Source organism: Microchirus variegatus, assembly GCF_963457635.1.
Source record: "Microchirus variegatus genome assembly, chromosome: 2".
NCBI lineage: Eukaryota > Metazoa > Chordata > Actinopteri > Pleuronectiformes > Soleidae > Microchirus > Microchirus variegatus.
This window is the reverse complement of record NC_139803.1, coordinates 34,197,410-34,215,628: the sequence shown is the minus strand read 5'-3', so window position 1 is coordinate 34,215,628 and position 18,219 is coordinate 34,197,410. Positions and strand designations below refer to the sequence as shown.

The 18,219-nt window shown below is 38.9% G+C and overlaps 2 protein-coding genes across 2 annotated transcripts; one reads left to right on the top strand and one right to left on the bottom strand.

The window, feature by feature from the left end:
* The first annotated feature begins 431 nt into the window (after positions 1 to 431).
* tpp1 (tripeptidyl peptidase I) lies at positions 432 to 11,124 on the top strand. The gene is made up of 13 exons (XM_083910638.1): positions 432 to 517; positions 812 to 889; positions 1,787 to 1,926; positions 2,005 to 2,155; positions 3,484 to 3,605; positions 4,546 to 4,712; positions 4,791 to 4,989; positions 6,146 to 6,334; positions 7,707 to 7,776; positions 8,101 to 8,221; positions 9,136 to 9,297; positions 9,581 to 9,706; positions 9,795 to 11,124. The coding sequence occupies exons 1-13, from the start codon at positions 507 to 509 to the stop codon at positions 9,933 to 9,935; spliced, it is 1,677 nt and encodes a 558-aa protein (XP_083766764.1). The 5' UTR covers positions 432 to 506; the 3' UTR covers positions 9,936 to 11,124.
* A 176-nt stretch (positions 11,125 to 11,300) lies between these two features.
* Positions 11,301 to 14,944, bottom strand: yy1a (YY1 transcription factor a). Its single transcript, XM_083910235.1, has 5 exons — positions 14,355 to 14,944; positions 13,291 to 13,441; positions 12,723 to 12,783; positions 12,448 to 12,606; positions 11,301 to 12,092 (listed from the first exon to the last, which is right to left on the bottom strand). The coding sequence occupies exons 1-5, from the start codon at positions 14,851 to 14,853 to the stop codon at positions 11,910 to 11,912; spliced, it is 1,053 nt and encodes a 350-aa protein (XP_083766361.1). The 5' UTR covers positions 14,854 to 14,944; the 3' UTR covers positions 11,301 to 11,909.
* Positions 14,945 to 18,219: the final 3,275 nt, after the last annotated feature.

The following is an 18,219-nucleotide window of genomic DNA, read 5'->3' as shown; positions in this document are numbered from 1 at the left end:
GCCCAAATCATGCAGGTCTTTCCTGAGTGATTTGGTTTTTTGCATCATGTTTTTCTGACTAATTTTTATCTGTCATTGTTCATGTTGTGGACGGACCGTCTTAGAGTGACGGACCGGAAGTGAAAGCCGGAGAGCCGAGAGAGAGCAGCTATGCCTTTTCTAAGTTGGTTGGTTCTTTCTGCGGAAAATATGCATTTTCTTGCATATTCTTTTTTGATTTACTGACACTTATGACAATGTAATGTGCCAAAATGTTAAGTACCCTTTTTGTGAAACAAAGTACCACGAAAAGCTCCACGGCCCTCATTTTAACAACTCCCCTCTTCTAAAACAACAGGTTAGAATATTACGTCTTTATTCTCGTAAAGTAAGACTTTATTCCTGAAGTCTGGGGGGGGGGCGGTATTTGGGGTATCACGTGAGAGTACGTCACGTGACCGCCTGTGCTGTGTGTGGACTCGTCTCTGCAGTCGCAGACTGAAACAGCAGAGGACACGGTGGACACTATGGACACGCTGTGAGTGTTTTGTTTTGTTTTGTTTAAATACTTATCCTTAATCTTATTATTTGTTGTTGTCGTGGACAGACATGTTAAAGCAGAGCGACCACGTGCTGTGGAGTGTTTTTAACAGGTTGTGTTTGTGTTTGTCACCTCTTTGTTGTTGACCTACACCAGTGTGTGATGCTAACATGGCTGGTTGTTTTCACCTCAGTTTATGTTCGAACTGTGTTCATTCACACTGACACTTTGTGAATTAGAGACTTGTTTTTGACATGTTAGTGTTTTTATGTCTTGTTTTCTTCCTCACAGACTGACTCCGGCCGTCCTGTTGTTGTTGTTCAGCACCTTTGCCTGGAGCGGATTCCTCGAATATGACCAAGATGTCTTGTGAGCAAACCTCTTTAACTCTTTCATCTGTGTCCTCGTCTCCTTCATGTGTCCACACCTTGTCTTTGTCTGTAGATCTGGATTAAAGCCAGATCAAATCTGATATAAATTTCTATGCAAAGGAGTTTCTATGGTTTATTTTACACTTAAGTAGAATTTTTTAATGATACATTTAAATATACATATACTGTATGTATAGTGTATATATACTACGTACAATATATATATATATATATATACATACGTATATGTATATTGTTATTATCTGTTTCATATGTTTCACAGCTGATGATCATATTTTATCAGATGGATATATTGGATTTATATATCGACCTGTCTTTATGTTTCTGATGAAAAATTCTAATTTTTTCATATATTTGAATGTTCATACTGAAACCTGTCCTGTGTTGAATCATTGTAGGAACTGACACATTAATATATATATGTGTATATATATTACATATATATGTATATGTGTATATATGTAAATATATATATATATATATATATGTCTGTGTATTCATATATATATACATTAGTTTTTTCTTTCTTATGGTCTTATTATTGCCAAAAACACATAATAAAATTAATCGACCTGGTGTGATGGAAGATTTTCCAAATAAATTAAAAATGGTTGCCATATTTTGTGAAGTCTCCCTTCTTTTCTACATCCACACAGCTGCCGTTTGTTGGTTTGTATTTCTGTTGTAAATGTGCTTTCTTTTTTATGGACTGTGTCAATATGTAAACTTTTAAAAATGAAATGACGCAAATGTTGGCTGACAATTGTTTGTATATTTGATCAGGTCAATGTGTGGTTTTGGAAAGTTTGCTCAGAAAACTGAAGTGAAAAGTGAAGTGAAAACTGAAATGTTTTTCCCCTCTTTTCTTCTTCAGGATCCCAGACGACTGGACTCGTGCCGGTCGTGTCGATCCCTCTGAGGAGCTGGAGCTGACCTTTGCCCTGAAGCAGCAGAATGTCGACGTGCTGGAGGAGAAACTCAGACTAGTGTCAGACCCCGACTCTGCTCAATACGGTATGGACGACGTGTTTCGTTTTTACCAACAGCCTCCACTAGTGCTTGTGTGACAAAGGCCTGGTTTCTCTCCCACAGGTAAATATCTCAGCCTGGAGGAAGTGTCCTCCCTTGTGCATCCGTCTGAAGTGACCCACAAAGCGGTGCGTCACTGGCTCCACAGTCACGGGATTACAAACTGCCGGAGTGTTTGCACTCAGGACTTTTTGGAGTGCGCCATGACTGCAGAGTAAGCATATTATTTTTTATTTTTTGCTCCCATTTTTTCTGCTTACAGTAAGTTTCACTTGCCTTTGACACAGTTGCAACACAAAGAGTGCTGCAGCTTACACACTTACTCTGTAAGGCCACACTCTTCTCATGCAAGGTAGTTCCTCTTTTCTGCGGTTAATGGTTGAAATCAGAACTTTAAACGACAAACTCAATCTCATAATCTAATCTTTACTCAGGGACTTGGAGTGGCTTTAACCTCATGTGTTTACATGTTCATGTATGAAGTATGCATGGGATGATTTTAAAGGCTTACAAATAATAACTGTGATGAACAACATTAGAGCGATGACTGAAAAAATGTGTTTTAAAATATATTTTTTGCATTCTTAACAATTAGAACACAGAGCATTTATGCTGCGTTTTCCATTACTTTGTTAAAACGTGTACTGAGGCGATAAGAATGTGCAGTATAGAGTGTCTTATATCCTTTTTTTTCCAGCACAAACTATAGGGAATCTGATTAAATAATATATATTTTAATTTTCATACACATCTATATATAAACTCACCTGAGAAAAAAATACTCAGAATTGAATTTGTGAAATTTGGAATGTCACAAGTTCATTTGGTCGGTTTTGTGACTTCTGCACAATTTTCACTTTTTTTCTTTTCTTTCTTAAAATATACGATATATATAATGAATAAAAACATATGAAAACACATAATAAGATGGAAAAAATGCATTCTAAAGCCTGAAGATGTGACCTATAAACACACAGCCTGAGGATGTCCTTATAAGAAGTTGTGTATTATTCCCACAGCAATTTACCAAGGGTGTCTCCGTGAGCACTGAGGGTTAAACCACAAGCTCAATCTACTCTACTTACTCAGGGACTGGCTTTAACTCAAGAGCATTCGTGTGTTTATGTACAATTTTAAAGGTTTATGTCACAATTACCAGGACCATAATAAACGTGTGATAATTGTGAACAGTTTTATTGCGGAAAGTGAAATAGCATACTTTGGCTCCCCATAGCCAAAGTATGCTATCTGAAAACCCACCTTTTTAATGTTTTAATATCTTTCAAGTGTTATTTTACATTGTTTTTATATTTCATTGTGACCTTGAGTGTCGTGAAAGGCGTCGATAAATAAAATGTATAATTATTATAATCATTATTATTATGAATATTATTATTATTAAGAAATAGAACAGAAGCACTTTATGCTGGTAAGTTGTGAGACAGGATATTCACGTGACTTTATCTTCATTCAGGATTAACGCGATAATACGCGATAATATTGTATATGCTCCCATCACATTTTTTGTTTTTATTTGTGTAGGGTTGCAGAGATGTTGCTTCCGGGAAGCAGGTTCCAACGTTACGTCAGAGACGGACAGACCATAGTGAGGTCTTCAGCTCCGTACTCGGTTCATGACGATATTCACCAGCACCTGGACTTTGGTGAGCATCTTTTTTTCCCCTCTCAGTTAATTATTGGATGGATTTCAGCTACAGTTATCTGGTTTTTTGTTTGTCTACTATGTTTGTGATGAAATTGTCGGATGATGATGGCCCAAGACATGGATCCAGATTGAGGCTTTCAGAGAACCAGAAGCAGAAGTTGACGTAATATTATCTCTATGCCTGATCTGGATTTCCATTTGACAGGCTGAAAGCTGAAAGTGGTGTGGATGTACATTACTGTTCAAAAGTTTGGGGTCACCGATACATTTTTTTTTGTGTGTTTTCCATTAAAAGTCACACTTTTATTAATCAAAAGAGTTGCAAAATGAATAGAAAATATAGTCAAAACATTAACAAGATTAGAAATAATGATTTTTATTCCAAATAATAATTTTGCCCTTTCGTCAAAGAACCAGCAAAACTGTTTTCAGCTGTGCTAACATCATTGCACAAGGGTTTTCAAGGGTTTTCTAATCATCCAATAGTCTTCTAACACGATTAGCAAACACAATGTACCATTAGAACACTGGAGAGAAATGGGCCTCTATACACCTATGTACATATTCCATTAAAAAGCAAACGTTTGAAGCTAGAAAAGTCGTTTACCACATTAACAATGTATAGAGTGATTCATTTAATGTTATATTCATTCAAAAAAACTTGTGAACGGTAGTGTATTGCTTCCGAAAGACTGAAAGCGACATTAGACAACCTTGTGTAGATATCAAAGGTCCAGGGGTTGATATTGAAGGGCCAAAGGCTGGATTTGAAATGCCAACTTTTAACCTTAAAGGTCCTAGAATGGAGGCTCCATATATTGATATGAACCTCAATATCTCGACCCTTTTAAAAGAAACAATAGGTGTTTCCTCTCCAAGTGCTAGTTGTATATTTAGACGAGGATATGTTGTGGTAACATCACTGTTTCTTTCCATAGTTGGGGGTCTTCACCGTCTCCCTCCGAAAGGAAAGAACCAAGTGCGCAAGGACCCTGAAGGAGGAGCGGTACACCTGGGCGTGACTCCTGCTGTCTTACGGCGCCGCTACAACCTGACAGAAACTGATGTGGGGACAAGTCAGAACAACAGCCAGGCCGTAGCTCAGGTATGAGCTCCTAATAAAATCAAATCACTTGAGTGTTTGCCCCCATGCAGACATGTAACATGCTGTTGTCTGTGTCAGTTCCTGGAGCAGTATTATCACCCTGCAGACCTGGCAGGGTTCATGAACATTTTCGGTAGAAGCTTCCAGCATCTGTCGCAGGTGGATCGAGTGGTCGGCACCCAGAGAGGAGGAAGGGCTGGTATCGAGGCCAGTCTGGACATAGAGTACATCATGAGCACGGGGGCAAACATCTCCACCTGGTTCTTCACCAATCCAGGTTTGTAGGAGAATGTGTCTTTCAATGTGGTAACAAAAACCACATTCAGATGTCGTTTAAGGACACTCACTCTCATTAACCCACTGTGTTCTCAGAATGCATTAGAGGATGTTTCCTCAGCTGACATCAGCTGATCCATATGTGAAATATAAATATACAACAACTACAGTATTAACACCACTTGATCTCCCTTTCTAATGGTTTAAGTCGCATTATTTGTTACAGTCATCAGTGTAAGTAAAGCTTTTGATTCATGCAGCTCCTCCCGTCTCTATTTCTCTACTGTACTTATCACTTGCTCACATAATAAGCACACACACACTCGATCATAGACATAATGCATTCCCGAGCCACTTACCCTCACCCTAACCTTAACCATCACAAATAAGTGCCTAACCTTTTAACCTAGCCTTAACCTAAAACCAGATCTTAACCCCAAAAGCCCTTTAAAGATGTGAGGACCAGCCAATTTGTCCTCACTTTGCCAAAATGTCCTCAATCCGCAATATGAGTGAATTTATATCACATATTCCATCATGTTGTCGCAAATAAAGATATTCATGATGATATTTCACAGGATTTCAACGTAAAAGTGCTTGTTTTGGTATGGAACGACGTGTAGAAATCGAATTTCAAAAAACGGGAGAAATAAATCTAAAATTAAGTTAATAATAACATGGAGAACTGTGAATAAAACAAACAAAACAATAATCGACAACAATCATTTAATGTTGAAGGCAATACATTTAATACTGTGATAATTACAACTGAATGTCATAACTGTTATAAAAAATACTGCTCGCAAACATATTTAGTATTAAATTGTGTTTAAACGCATGATATTAAGTGGTGGGCTGTATTCAGATCTAATATTATTGGTAACTTAAGTAAAATATCAGAGCCAGTGTGTGTCACGGTGTGACGTTACACTACCGTTCAAAAGCTTGGGGTCATTTGAAGGAAAAACCCTCGTTTTCAATGAATATAACATTAAATTAATCTCTCTTGACCTCTTTTGATGAATAAAAGTGTGACTTTTAATGGAAAACACAAAAAAATGTAGAGGTGACCCCAAACGGTAGTGTACATATGTGACACACAGGCATACTGTTGTTATCACATGAACCTGTGTGCTCACTCTCTCTCCTTCCCTCAGGCCGTCATGAGTCTCAGGAGCCTTTCCTTCAGTGGATGGTTCTTCTCAGCAACATGTCTGACCTGCCCTGGGTTCACACCATCAGTTATGGTGATGATGAAGACAGCCTGTCCACTGCCTACATGATGCGCATCAACACGGAGTTCATGAAGGCCGGCGTCAGGGGAATCTCTCTACTCTTTGCTTCTGGTCAGTGGAATGACACATTGTCCAATCCAGGGGTCACCAACCTTTTTGAGATGAGAGCTACCTTAAGGGTAATAAATAATATGGAGGGCTACCACGTTAACATTTTTTTGTTTGTTTACCATTTAAATGATTAATATTATGCATTCAACTGCATACACATTCATTCCAGTGCTTACTCCTAACGATTACCAGTTTTTATAAACAATATCAAAGATATTTTACTGAGCGATCATACGGATACATGCAAGTGAGGTGAAGTGAAGTGAGCCCGCGGGCACCGTATTGGCTGCCCGCGGGCTACCAGGTGCCCGCGGGCACCACGTTGGTGACCCCTGGTCCAATCCAACACAACATTTATTTATAAAGCACATTTAAAACACCAGTGCTGTACAGTCTAAAATCTGTACGTGCATTAAATAGATATAAAAACATACTATAAAACAACACAAACATGAGAAACACCCACAAAATCAGTAAAACAACACGAATAAAGTTCAACTCGGGTTGATTTCGAAACAGGAAGAGAAGAAGTCTGCCTCGCAACTTATTCTAGAGCTTTGGGAGCCGTGACTGCAAATGTCAACCGTAACCACGGCCTCAACTCAACAGGAAGTGGGCCATTTTGAATTTTGTTGGCCATTTTGCCGATTTGCACCCTACGTAATTTGGCGAAAAGTTGTCAAAAAGTTTATGTGGATTCAAAAGTGAGGTCCGGGAACTGCTGCACTCCCCGACTTGCGTGGTGGGACGCGAGGGCCCTGCAGTCCTAGTTATTATTGTCATCCATGAGTTTTTATATTTTACAGATGTCAAATAATAGTTATTTCTCTTGCATTCCTGAAGAGAAACATTAGTTTTAGTGGTGGGTTGTTCTGCTTGATTCATTTCCTGACTTCTCAGAGAAGAAGCTCAGTGGTAAATAATAACAATAACATTTGTTTTTATGATGGATGGGGGGGGGGGGTGTAATACATGTGTTTAGCACTGTACAACGTTGTAATTTGTCTACAGCTCAGTCACTTTGAGCATTTTGTCACACTTTCAGTGGCTGTGAGCTCCAGTTCCTGTTAACAGTGGCTCTGGCCTTTCAACCAAGTTGTGGGGAAGTGAAATCTTGAAGTCTTTGAAAGGACAGTCAAACAGAGAAGGGTTGATAACGTTACCATAATTACACGGCCTTCTCATGGTTACATGTCAACTGACTGCACCTTTGTTCCGCTCTTATTATCACCATATCACTATCTTGTGTTATTATCTCACACCCATGGTGGTGGCATGCTTTTGTCCAGAATCTACAACAAGCCTCAGTGTCTTTTATTGAGATACACTGCATGATTATCTATTGCGTCCTCTTTTTTTGTTTCATGCTCAGGTGACAGTGGTGCAGGCTGTAGACATTTAGGAAAAGAAAACTCCTTCAGGCCCAGTTTCCCAGCTTCCAGGTATTTGTTTTGTTAATCATCATGACTTTGTTAGAATTTGAAGTCACATCTTTATAATATTACTGAGTAAAAGTCTTAAAGTATATGACATTTACTGCACTGTAACAAAGATGGTTAGAGCAAATGCAGTGGAGAAAAAGTAAAAGTTGCTAGAAATACAAATGACAAAGTACAGATATGTAAAGTGTAGTATTTGTACTTCGTTACATTACTACACTAGTTACATTTAAGGTTTTCAGAGTAAACTGAACAAAGATGTGCCTGTAAGATGTTCAGGGAAACTTCCAAACCAAAGACTGACTCTCTGTTCTCCTTCATGTTCAGCCCGTATATCACCACAGTAGGAGGAACCTCGTTCAAAAATCCATTTAAGTTCACATACGAAGTCACTGATTACATCAGCGGAGGAGGCTTTAGCAACGTCTTCAAGATGCCCGACTACCAGGTAATGTAGTGGCTGAAGCATTTGTGAGGTAGTGAACAATATTTAGAAGGTGCAGTGAGCTAAACATAGACCATCTAGTGTTTGAATAAAGAAGGTTTATTGTACAAAATGAGTGTTTGTGAAGATTCTGTGTTAACATCCCAACACTGAATAGCTACTGAACAGCTGCAGTTGACTCACACTGGCTGAAGCATGAAAAACCAGCAAGCAAGTGAATGTGGTTTTCACTAAAGTCACATGTTAACATGGAAATCAATGCAGACGCATTAAACAGAGGCTCTGTTGACAAGTGCTGTTAACGTCCGTCTGAGGTGATGAAATCATAGGTGATCTGACTTTACTGCTCCACAAACAAATACACATGTACACCATTTGTGTTTGTTCTCGTTAGCTCGGTTGCACACCCTGTTTGAGTGAATCATTAGTCGTGTTTATTTTTTTAACGGATGTTACAAATAAACATCACACTTTTGGTGGATTAGCATTAAAAAATAACTAAATAAATTAACATTTCAGTCCACTAGATAGTGCCAAGTGCTCACTTTCACTTGTGCTGTCAGTATAATGCAATATATGATTTGGCAAATATTGTGATAAATAATGGTGTCTCTGATGATTTTTTTTTATTTAACATATATATAAAACAAGTAGGGATGTAACGATTACTGGATCATTAAACCATTACTAAATCAATTGCCAAATACTTTAATAATGGATTCATTGGTTTTTTTGTTAATTTTTTTTTTATAACTCCAGATTCTTTCATTCAACATGTTTATCTTCAACTCTAATTCACGTGTTCGTCACATTTATCAGTAACTTTATGAACAGATAGTTGCAACTGAAAACACTAAAACTGAACAATCCAAAAACTATTATAACCTTAGTGTGTGTGTGTGTGTGTGTTTCCACAGGCCGGTGCAGTGGAAGGTTATCTGAAGAGTGTCGCAGCCACACTTCCTCCTCGCTCATACTTCAACAGCAGCGGCAGAGCATATCCAGACATGGCCGCGCTGTCTGATAATTACTGGGTGGTCAGCAACAGATTTCCTATCCCCTGGGTGTCTGGGACATCGGTAAAGCAAATTGGTCTTCGTGAAACTTTATTGACAAACAGACACAGAGGGAATCAAGATATAATATGTAACATTACCAATATGCAACACTCTTTAACCCTCTTTATGACAATCATTTTGACCTAATACTTAATTTCTATGATCCTACGCTTCTTCCTTATGTCCTCAAACTAGGTCTTTTGGTGTCATTTAGATAGAGAATCTTCAAGGCAGTAAAAGTGAAGTCAACATGTCTTTACATAACTCGATTACATGTCTCATCTGTCGTTGATTGTTCCCACAGGCTTCAACCCCTGTGGTCGGGGGCATTCTGTCGCTCATCAACGACCGCCGGCTGCTGAAGGGCCTGCCTGCTCTGGGCTTCCTCAACCCTCGCCTTTACAAGCTCAAGGGACAGGCTCTATTTGACGTATGTCACGCAACGTGTATTAATCGCTTGAGTTATTCTGTTTTGGGTTTTTTTTTTTTATTAAATGTTTGTGCGGTCTTCTCTGCAGGTGACTGAAGGCTGTCACCTGGGCTGCCTGGATGAGCAGGTTCAGGGGAATGGTTTCTGTGCTGCGCCATCGTGGGATCCCGTGACAGGCTGGGGGACGCCCAACTACCCTGCCCTGCTGGCTGCGCTGCAGGCTGAGTGAACTCCTGAGCTGCCTGATTGAAAACTGGACTCCATCCCGGGGTGTAATGAAGGGTTAATGCTGCCTATCTCTTTACATTGACGCTTCTTTTCTTTTTTTCTCTCTCTTACAAGTTGAAACTGAATTTAAAAGTGGATGCAGTCGTCTGTATGAACCCACAACGCGAAGCTCCGCGGCTTGACGGGCAACCAAAGTTCAGAGGCATCACCTGCAAACACGCACTCATTGGTATGTGCTGTACTTATTTACAAAAAATAGTTCACGTACTATTCATGAAGTCCCCCAAACAAGCAGTTTAGGCCAAAAAATGTTAACTTCACTTTTCAAACAGAAGGCTACATCCATTTATTGTATTCAGTCTGGTTGAAACACTGGTTGTTTGCTTCTAAAGCGTTCAAACTGTTGCTTTGAACATTTTTCAGGTCAGGGTAAATTGTGGATTTTTTTTTTGTTTCCTGTATCGGCCGCTGAGTGCATTTAACTGACCCAGATTCCCTCAGCGAGTCTCTAAAACAAACCTGCAGGCAGATATTCACCGTAATCTCATGCTTTCAATGCCACTGGAGACAATGTTTGAATAATTCTTAACCGTTTGCTTTCACCAACCTGTATAAAATGAACATGTTCACATCAATCGCCTTTTTAGATACCAGTTTTAGATGTCAATCAAATCTTATATGCCAGTTGCAGTGATTTTACCAGATAAAAAAACACTGGTTTGTTAGTTTAAGCTATGATAGAGACGGCCATAACTTGTAATAATGTCAGTTTTGTCATATTACTCTGCAGGGATAACCTTCAATTATGCCATTTATTAATAATAATATATATTTAAAAAAATGATCAGCGATTTTCAGGACTTTTTACAACCTTACTTTGGTTTGTTGCCGTTTGCTTTACAGCTACGTGCTAACCAAACTGCACTGCAATATGTGGGTTAAAATGATTCAGCAGTTCTACCCACCAGCATTTTTGCACTTTTGTTTTTTCAATGTTTTAACCATGTAAATCCTCCTTTTATTATAGGGCTGGGTGTTTACTTAAAGCTCAGGATTATCCCGAGTCAAGTGTGTGAGAAAGCTAAAAAGTCTAGATGCTGCAGCACCAGGTGTCTGAGAAAATGTTGAATATGCTGCTAAAATTGTTTTACAATAAGATGAAATGATCAAATATGTGATTTGCCGTACAATGAAATAAAAAAAAAAAAGATCAGACTTTCTTGTTCTGCTTTTGATTGACAGTTATGGAGAAAAGGAAGTAAAATGTGAGTTACGTTTTGACATCCTAGTGAAAAGATTCATCTCAAGAATGTTTCACCGTTTGTGCAGGACAAATGAGACTTTGTGTTGGTAGTGCAAGGGAAAAACATTTTAATCAGTGATCGCTATTGAAAATTACATTGCCTTTATCTACACAAATCTGATATTGCATTGTACAAAACGAAAATATATGCAAAGACCACCCAAATCTGCCCTTGAGACACACCCGCGCAAAAGGGGGGGAAGTAAAACAAATAGGATGAACTACACGCACGCGTACAACAGAGCTTATGTCAAATAGTGTACAATATGCACACTTAGGGAGAAGTACAAAATTGAAAAGGTGTCATTGCCGAGGAGCAATGCAAATTTGACTTGTTCTGCAAAAACCTGTTAGCTGGCTGTATTAAGGTATAAATATGTTTTTGCGGTGCAGATCTGTGAATAAACATCTTCACAAGAAGAAACCTTTAACTGTTCCATTCAGGTGGCGTCAAAGTTGGGTTGGCGGCCTGAGGGAGTCGGGCTACTCACAAGTTCCATTGTTCAAACCCCCTCCGTGAATGAACATCAAAACGTTTGAGAAAAGGCTATTTTCTCCGTTTTAATCTTCATGTGGAGACAATGTGAACAGGACTTCTTCGTTAAGCAGGCCACTGGGGCTTTTGTTTGTCATGGAGCAGAAATGTCAAGTCAAGTCTTCAGCCTGGCAGTTTCACTGGTTGTTTTTGGCTTTGGCGTGTGTGAGGATGTGAGACTTCAGGTTGGTCGACTGGGCAAACTTTTTGTTGCAGCCGTCAAAGGGGCACACGTACGGGCGATCTCCAGTGTGAATGCGCACGTGTGTGCGCAAGTTAAAGTCTAAAGAGAACCGCTTACCACAGCCCTCAAATGTGCACTGGAAACAAAAGAGAGACCAGTTAACACCGCTGTAATGTCCCCACAAAGGGTTTTGTTATTACAGGAACACTCGTATAAATATACACAGGGTATATGCAGGAATCCTGAAGTTAATTTCAATATCTTTTTAAGGATATTAAGACTATTTTAAGACCTAATCACCACTTCAAGCTGTAATCAGCAACACATATTTAACTTGCGAAACAATATTAGTTTGCAATTAAATCTATAGAGCACAACCATACAAAAGAACAAAGCTCGAAAGAATAAATTAAACAAAAGTCAAGGTTTACAAAATTGATTTGTACCCTGCGGACACCCTGATGCAAGAAAATAAATGTTGAGGATCTCACCTGGAAAGGTTTCTCTCCTGTGTGTACAAGTTGATGCCTCTTCAGTTTAGAACTCTCCACGAAGGCTTTGCCACACTCTGCACAGACGTGCACGCGAGGCCCGTGGGTGTGCAAGTGCTTCCTCATTGCCGAGTTGTCCCTGAACATCTTGGTACATCCCTGAGACGGAAGGTAAGACAAATCACTCAGAGTGTGTCCACTGAACATTGTTGTTTACTGGAATGTTCTTTTCAGTAAGATCCTGTTTACGTATTCAGGATTTAATGTACACTCACTTTGTGTGGACATGCTATCGTCCTAGGTGCGTCATCTTCTTTTACTTTTTTTGGCTTCATTCTGCAAAGGAGAAGAGAACGTCAACGAGTTGAAATATTATTGACGACACAAGAGTCCATAACTGTGAAACAAACAAAGCCAGGCCAGTTCTTCATTTTCACATTATGTTTACGACTATGTTGCATATCTACAAAGCCGAAATGTTGGAAAAAAATTGCTGGTTGTTCCTTCCTATGCTGGTTAGTCAAGATTCATGTCTCTAGGCAGCAGCAGCTTTGTTGTTTTTACGTCTGTCAAAGAATGTGATCATTGGCACTGGATTGGAATGATGTGACTGAAAGCTGGGCGTCATTAGTTTGTACACGTGTATGTAAGGCTCAAGCATGTCTTGAATTACCCTGGCATAATAGAACATGCCAACAGGAAATAGTAGGACAGGTTTTTTACCAATAACATTACTCATGGTTCCACTCATGGTTTTCCAGTCTTTTCTGTGTGTTCTGATTAAGTGACATGATAGCATATTTATAATCCCTTTGCACAGTACTTTACACAATAAAGGCTCACCGTGCAAACTCTGCCAGCTGTTTGGGGTCTGACAGATCGATGCCGGGGATGCCTCCTGGAGGCAGCTTCTTCCCGGTCATGTACTCTGAATAATCTGGAGGCGAGTTCTCGCCTATGATTTGCTCCTCGTGGTCTATGTCCTTCTTGTCATCTGGAGAGAAAAAGAGAGACTCACTGCTATCAGGACAGAAGACACTCGGAGATAAACCTACATCTCACATGACACACATGTGAGACATGTTTGCTCCTGTCTCACAATACAGTACTGTTAATAATATACTATACCTTTGGGACGTTTCTCAAACGCTTAACAGCATTTAGCCATTTACAATTCAAAAAATGCACTTCTCAAATGTGACTTTTAACATGTGAATATTTAAAATAGAGTAGTATAACTGAGTACATTATTTAGTACATGTCGTATTACTACAATAAATGTGCAGCAAGTCATATTTGCAAACATTCCCACGCAACAAGCATTCGTAATTATACATTATTTACAAAATGTCCAAAAAAAATAAAATATCTTTATTATTTTTTTTATAAAGAATTTTAATGTATCCGATATAGACTTTACTCCGTCTACATGCAAATGTAAACGTATCGACTTCGCTTGTGTTTATTGAGCTTAGTTTAACTACAACTTTAACGCCTCTGATGCGTTCAAAACCACGGAAGTGTAAAGTGTGACGGGTTCCTGAAGGCACCACCACCCACCCAACCCCCCTCCAGTGAAACTGAACTGCGCCACAGCGGCCTAGCGGAGCCAGCTGCACTCGCTCCCACACTCGCCGCCATCTTCGTCGGCCAAATAAACGCCATTTTTTCGGGCCGCCATACTTTCTCGACCGGGAAAATATGGCGGCGCCCATCAACACATAAAACATGGCTTCCCATAAAAACAAAAACATTACAAATGGGGTTCGAGTGACTCGGAGTGGGGAAAACGTGCCAACTTTAGCGGAAGACGAGGCCCCAGCAGGGCCCCGTCACACGACACACTCGCTGAGAACAAAGCGAAGGGCCAAGCTTGCAGAAATTCACTCCAGACTCTGGTTACTTACCCGAAGCCCACATAGTGACCGAAAACTCCCCCTCCAAAGTCTTTATCTGGACCTGCTTCTGCTCCCACCGTCGGCCCATTTCCCCAGCATTCAGGTAGCTCTTTTTGCCCGCTTTCTTCCCTGTTCCAGCTTTCCTCATCCGGCCTGTGGACGAGCTTCTCCCGGCCACAGTAACCAGAGTCTGCTCGATATAGTCCTCCTCCACGGCGGGGACCGGTATAAGGATTTGGTCGTCGTAACCGTCATCTGTGTGCAGTTCAGAGTCGTCCTCGCCCACGACCTCCTCTCTCGTTTGCACCAGAATCACCTCCTGGTGCGAGTGAATCGAGTGCGGATCGTCCGTGTCAAGCGGCTGTAAGGCGATCATAGGCTGGTGTTCGCCGTCTTCTCCAACTACTGTGGTCTCGATAGTCTCTACTTCAATTTCGTGCAGTTCCACGATCTCGGCTGGCATTTCGGTCCCGTCCGCCTCTATGTACAGGGTGTCCCCCGACGCCATGCTGTATTTTGTTGTATATTCTCCAAGTTAAGTGCTATTTTAACCCCCAAACTCTTGCTTTCTCTTCTGTGCCAGGCTTCCTTCTCCGCTCTCTCCGTCAACAACTCCACACAGTGTAGTCTCGCCGCCACAATGCTCCAGTTATGAAGTCTCGCGCGATTTGAACCAAAACAGTCCATTTTCAAAATGCTGAATGCAAAGAGGCAACATAAGGACTCAATTTATATCCCTTAAACCCCAAAGAAAAAGAAATGTATTTACTTATTTTAAACATATATATTATTGAGTATGACGGGGTATTAGGGGCATACAACAAATGAAAAAAAAAACATGAAATATTTAAATATAGTCGGAATATTATCCATCCATTATCTACCGCTGTATTCTCCTTCTGTGGTGGAATATTATAAGTTTTATTATTATAAATTTGAATTATTTTTTATTTTTTTGTTATTAAATATTTAGAGTTTATTAGCATCAGTATCATGCCCTGCAGATGATTGGAAAACACACGTTTCGACTTCAACTTTTCTCTCATAAAGACATAATTTACAGTTGTTATGACCCTCGGTCTCTTTAGTACTTTTAGTTTCAGTTTCATTTTATTCCCTACTTTCAGAGTTTCTGTGAGTGGTGTGGGTGTGTCTCTGGTCTGTCAATCTCTCAGGTTGGATCACAGCAACCTAGTCTCACTGTGTGAGGTGCTCATTTGAAGAAGATTGGCTCACCATGAGTGTTTTTAGAGAAGAGGCCAAGACAACAACAACCCTCCCGAACCTGCACTCTGGGCTTCCTCCTCACCTTTCCTCACAAAACCTATGTTGTTGAAATTTAGGAGAAGATTGCTGAAGTGTGTGAATTTAGGTACATTGCTGGGTACGGTGTTAAGTTAATTCTGAAAACTGTAGATTCTTTGCTTTTAAGTTTTTCTTGTTTAAGATACACACTAATTGTAATATTGTTTAAGAGAAATTGTTAATGTTTAAGTTAAGGTGGCAGTAATAGTAGAGTGAGGCCATTTTTGTTTCATCTTTCTTTTCCCCTGATTTGAGTTAGGAGATGAGGAAAGTTTTTGTGTCACTTATTTTGCTTGCTTTTTTTGCAGATAAGATTATGTTTTGAAGAGAAGTTTTGGTTTGTTATTTTGGAATTGATCCTCTCTGAGTTTAATAAAACTGTGACACTTTTGGAACAAACTGTTGATTTCTGATTTCTTTGGAAAGACAAGGTCGATGACACACACACGTTAACCCTGGTTTCACGAGGCCAGGACCATAACAGTCGTATAAAATCACCCCAAAAAAAGTCATAGTATAGTATGTCGTCCAAAATCACCCATTAATGTCATAGTATAGTAAGTCGTCCAAAAATGGTCAGAAAAGTCATAGTATAGTATGTCGTCCAAAAATGGTCAAAAAAGTCATAGTATAGTATGTCGTCCAAAAATGGTCAAAAACGTCATAGTATAGTATGTCGTCCAAAATTGTCAAAAACGTCATAGTATAGCATGTCCTACAAAAATGGTCAAAAACATCATAGTATAGTATGTCGTCCAAAATTGGTCAAAAAGTCATAGTATAGTATGTTGTCCAAAAATGGTCAAAAACGTCATAGTATAGTATGTCGTCCAAAAATGGTCAAAAACGTCATAGTATAGTAAGTCGTCCAAAATGGTCAAAAAAGTCATAGTATAGTATGTCGTCCAAAAATGGTCAAAATTGGTCAAAAACGTCATAGTATAGTATGTCGTCCAAAAATGGTCAAAAACGTCATAGTATAGTATGTCGTCCAAAAATGGTCAAAAACATCATAGTAAAGTATGTCGTCCAAAATTGTCAAAAACGTCATAGTATAGCATGTCCTACAAAAATGGTCAAAAATGTCATAGTATAGTATGTCGTCCAAAATTGGTCAAAAAGTCATAGTATAGTATGTTGTCCAAAAATGGTCAAAAATGTCATAGTATAGTATGTCGTCCAAAAATGGTCAAAATTGGTCAAAAACATCATAGTATAGTATGTCGTCCAAAAATGGTCAAAAACGTCATAGTATAGTATGTCGTCCAAAAATGGTCAAAAACGTCATAGTATAGTATGTCGTCCAAAAATGGTCAAAAACGTCATAGTATAGTTTGTCGTCCAAAAATGGTCAAAAATGTCATAGTATAGTATGTCGTCCAATAATGGTAAAAACGTCATAGTATAGTATGTTGTCCAAAAATTGTCAAAAATGTCATAGTATAGTATGTCGTCCAAAAATGGTCAAAAACGTCATAGTATAGTATGTCTTCCAAAATTGTCACAAATGTCATAGTATAGCATGTCCTACAAAAATGGTCAAAAACGTCATAGTATAGTATGTCGTCCAAAAATGGTCAAAAACGTCATAGTATAGTATGTCCTCCAAAAATGGTCAAAAACGTCATAGTGTAGTATGTCCTCCAAAAATGGTCAAAAATGTCATAGTACAGTATGTGTTCCAAAAATGGTCAAAAACGTCATAGTATAGTATGTCGTCCAAAATTGGTCAAAAAAGTCATAGTATAGTATGTCGTCCAAAAATGGTAAAAAACGTCATAGTATAGTATGTTGTCCAAAAATGGTCAAAAACGTCATAGTATAGTATGTCGTCCAAAAATGGTCAAAAATGGTAAAAAACGTCATAGTATAGTATGTCGTCCAAAAATGGTCAAAATTGGTCAAAAACATCATAGTATAGTATGTCGTCCAAAAATGGTCAAAAACGTCATAGTATAGTATGTCGTCCAAAAATGGTCAAAAACGTCATAGTATAGTATGTCGTCCAAAAATGGTCAAAAACGTCATAGTATAGTTTGTCGTCCAAAAATGGTCAAAAATGTCATAGTATAGTATGTCGTCCAATAATGGTAAAAACGTCATAGTATAGTATGTTGTCCAAAAATTGTCAAAAATGTCATAGTATAGTATGTCGTCCAAAAATGGTCAAAAACGTCATAGTATAGTATGTCTTCCAAAATTGTCACAAATGTCATAGTATAGCATGTCCTACAAAAATGGTCAAAAACGTCATAGTATAGTATGTGTTCCAAAAATGGTCAAAAACGTCATAGTGTAGTATGTCCTCCAAAAATGGTCAAAAATGTCATAGTACAGTATGTGTTCCAAAAATGGTCAAAAACGTCATAGTATAGTATGTCGTCCAAAATTGGTCAAAAAAGTCATAGTATAGTATGTCGTCCAAAAATGGTAAAAAACGTCATAGTATAGTATGTTGTCCAAAAATGGTCAAAAACGTCATAGTATAGTATGTCGTCCAAAATTGTCAAAAACGTCATAGTATAGCATGTCCTACAAAAATGGTCAAAAACATCATAGTATAGTATGT

Bases quoted from the DNA above. Each gene is read 5' to 3' on its own strand.
- yy1a (XM_083910235.1), bottom strand. From the start codon at position 14,853: ATGGCGTCGGGGGACACCCTGTACATAGAGGCGGACGGGACCGAAATG. The intron at 13,442-14,354 runs GTAAGTAACCAG...TTTTCTCTCCAG, and splicing joins GGTCACTATGTGGGCTTCGG to ATGACAAGAAGGACATAGAC. The intron at 12,784-13,290 runs GTGAGCCTTTAT...TCTCCTTTGCAG, and splicing joins CAGCTGGCAGAGTTTGCACG to AATGAAGCCAAAAAAAGTAA.
- tpp1 (XM_083910638.1), top strand. The intron at 1,927-2,004 runs GTATGGACGACG...TCTCTCCCACAG, and splicing joins CCCCGACTCTGCTCAATACG to GTAAATATCTCAGCCTGGAG. The intron at 8,222-9,135 runs GTAATGTAGTGG...GTGTTTCCACAG, and splicing joins TCAAGATGCCCGACTACCAG to GCCGGTGCAGTGGAAGGTTA.